Source organism: Cyphomyrmex costatus, unplaced genomic scaffold (genome assembly GCF_001594065.2).
Source record: "Cyphomyrmex costatus isolate MS0001 unplaced genomic scaffold, Ccosl1.0 scaffold192, whole genome shotgun sequence".
NCBI lineage: Eukaryota > Metazoa > Arthropoda > Insecta > Hymenoptera > Formicidae > Cyphomyrmex > Cyphomyrmex costatus.
In genome coordinates this window covers 631904-634620 of record NW_017275954.1, presented here as the reverse complement: position 1 = coordinate 634620, position 2717 = coordinate 631904, and the positions used below count along the sequence as shown (strand labels likewise).

At 35.8% G+C, this 2717-nt stretch overlaps 1 protein-coding gene across 1 annotated transcript; it reads left to right on the top strand.

Moving 5' to 3' along the window:
* The first annotated feature begins 34 nt into the window (after positions 1-34).
* LOC108772502 (uncharacterized) lies at positions 35-2624 on the top strand. Its single transcript, XM_018538035.1, has 4 exons — positions 35-1646; positions 1764-2049; positions 2123-2289; positions 2400-2624. Exons 1-4 carry the CDS (start codon positions 1497-1499, stop codon positions 2541-2543), a joined length of 747 nt encoding a protein of 248 aa, XP_018393537.1. The 5' UTR covers positions 35-1496; the 3' UTR covers positions 2544-2624.
* The last annotated feature ends 93 nt before the right edge of the window (positions 2625-2717 follow it).

Genomic DNA, 2717 nt, shown 5'->3' with positions numbered 1-2717 from the left:
TATATATATATATATATATATATACTTACGCTATGCCAATATAATCTCTTAAGTCGTGCGTATGCGATCAACTTCGTATACTCACGGAAAACGCATTTACAATACTCGATGCATTTAATGCCAGGCATTTAAATGTTCTTCCCGCATAAGAGGAAGGAAGATACTCCAATGTATGTAGGAACAAATGTTATAATTGTAATCTCTTATACTTACCGTCGCGCTAATTTTATGCCTTTACGCATTCGTGGTTGGAAAGCAGGATATCGTACATATAAGTAAGCAATATACAATACGAAAAGTTTATTAACTCTCATGTAATTGCACGAAAATTCTATTTACATTTTATTCCATACTTTAAACGAACTTAATACTTTATATGAATCAAAAAAGCGATGTATCGTGCAGTTAAATGATGCGTTATTCAATCTGATATCCTGAGATTAAAAAAAAAACGTTACCGTAAACGTCTTGAACAATATATGTAGATTGTCGGCTAATGTACTTAGTGCCAGATGAAAGTCTCAATTTATATATTCTTTTTGTGGTAATAGTAATGAAAGATAATCATAACAAGCGGCAGCATGCACTCATATTCATGTATGAATACGTTTTTCTTCGTAACGCATTAGATTGAACGGAGGAGAAGATGGCTTTTCAGTGCCACGTGAGTTTTGATATTAAATTAATTTGTATGATGTCGCTCTAAGCCTTCTATCCGAAAATGGTACCAATAAACGGAATTTGCCTTACTCATCCAGAAAATGATATATTGCTACATTATTTATTCCCCGAATTCGTTCCCTGAAATCTTTCCTGAAAAATCACGTTTCCATTAGTGTCATGAGAGAAAAACAAATCATGACAAATTGAATTAGCATCATGTAAGATAAATCATAGAAAAGAAAGAGACGTAAGGAAGTGGCCTTTTCTGTAACAACCGTTTCCGACGCGTGAGCATCATCAGCCGTTTCGTTCTCTTTAATCCTAACAGAACATCTCTGCTGGAAATAATGATGTCTCTTCGCGCGTGTCACCTGTAGCATATCCATGCCCGACACCGGACAGTTTCTGAATTACAGATACACAGTAAAGACTCGGACAAGTTTACATGTTACTTGATTAGTGACGAGAATGAGATGCGTTTCGCCCGCGGGATAACGTACAATAACAAATAACATCATATTCAAATATGTTTGTGCGCGGCGCGTTTTGCGCTCTGTGTACCATAATACTCTTCTTTAACGTTATCGTAGCGGAATGGGTGGATATGCCGCAATTCTCGGACGAGACAAAGATTTACAGGTAAGTTAGTTACATCAGTTTGTTCTCCGGATCGCTCTAGATTAATATCGCTTGTATACTCTTTAAGGATACCTTCTGTACAGCACAATCAGTTTTATAAATTCAGACGAGGCGACACGGACAACATTAACTTTCCCGGTAATCAACGAAATGGTAGCCAAACTTATCGCCGTCAGATCAAAGCCACACATGCGATGCATAATAGAAGGATGGAGATTAAGAAGATAAATTCCGTTTCGGTATCAACAACGCCGATAAATCTGTTTCCTGATCAAATTATCGACAATTTCGCAGATATCGGTACAACGATTCGCACTGCAACAATCACCGATGCTATGACTGAGGTAACGGAAAGAATTCATGGGATGAATAACTGAAATTAATAAATAAACCATGTATACAAACAAAATGATTTATTTTTTTCAATTAGACATCGTAAATATTAAAAAATTTTTTTTTAGAATAAATTAAACAAACAAGAACAACTTAACAAGAATGATATGATATCATCAACAAAGGATACAATGGATAACGTACTTACAACTCAACCACCACCAAATACCGAACAAAAAACGTCGCAAGATAAATACGATAACGACACATCGAAGCGGGATGATGGTATATTCCAATACTTGCCCATAGACATACTTAAAAGTGTTCACCGTACTTTGCAATCGCAGCCAGCATCGGTCGAAGGAAAACTTTACTTTCTTAAAACGATCGAAAAGACATTGATGTCAGAGATAGGTAAGATGTGCCCGCACATTCTTGGCACGTTATCGAAACGCGGAAAATTTTCATTTGTCATACTCATCAACAGAATCTCGCCTCACCACTACTATGGCACCAAGTCGCAAAATAAGAGGTGTCGAATATTATGGGCATGACGATCACGAAGATCATTCTTTAGGATTCCCTTCGATAGAAGGTACACTGATGGCCATATCATTCCTCACGTTTGCAGTTTATCTTGTTCGATTAGTCATGGTAAGTAATATTCCTCGAGACACTGGTCTTCCGACTAGAATTATTACTAGCTGTAAAATTGTACCCTACTTTCTTTGACATGTGTATTACTGAGGATAAAATCATTGCAGCTTCTCCTCCGGAATATTAACACACCTACGACCACTACAACCGCCGCTACAGTGTTTCTCGGTAAACGAAAACGATCCACTGATTTTGATGATGATACCGCTAGGATACTTAATAACATCAATAGTTTCGTTCCTGATCTTTAAAATGTAATATAAAATAATATAGTGTATTATTGGTGGTGGAAATAGCTAGGAAATGAATGATTCTAAATGAAAAAATATGTTGAAAATATATAACAAAACTTTTTCATACAAAGCTTTACTTCCGACAAAATCAATTTTAAAATTAAAAATAAGAGATTTGAAAACTTTATATAT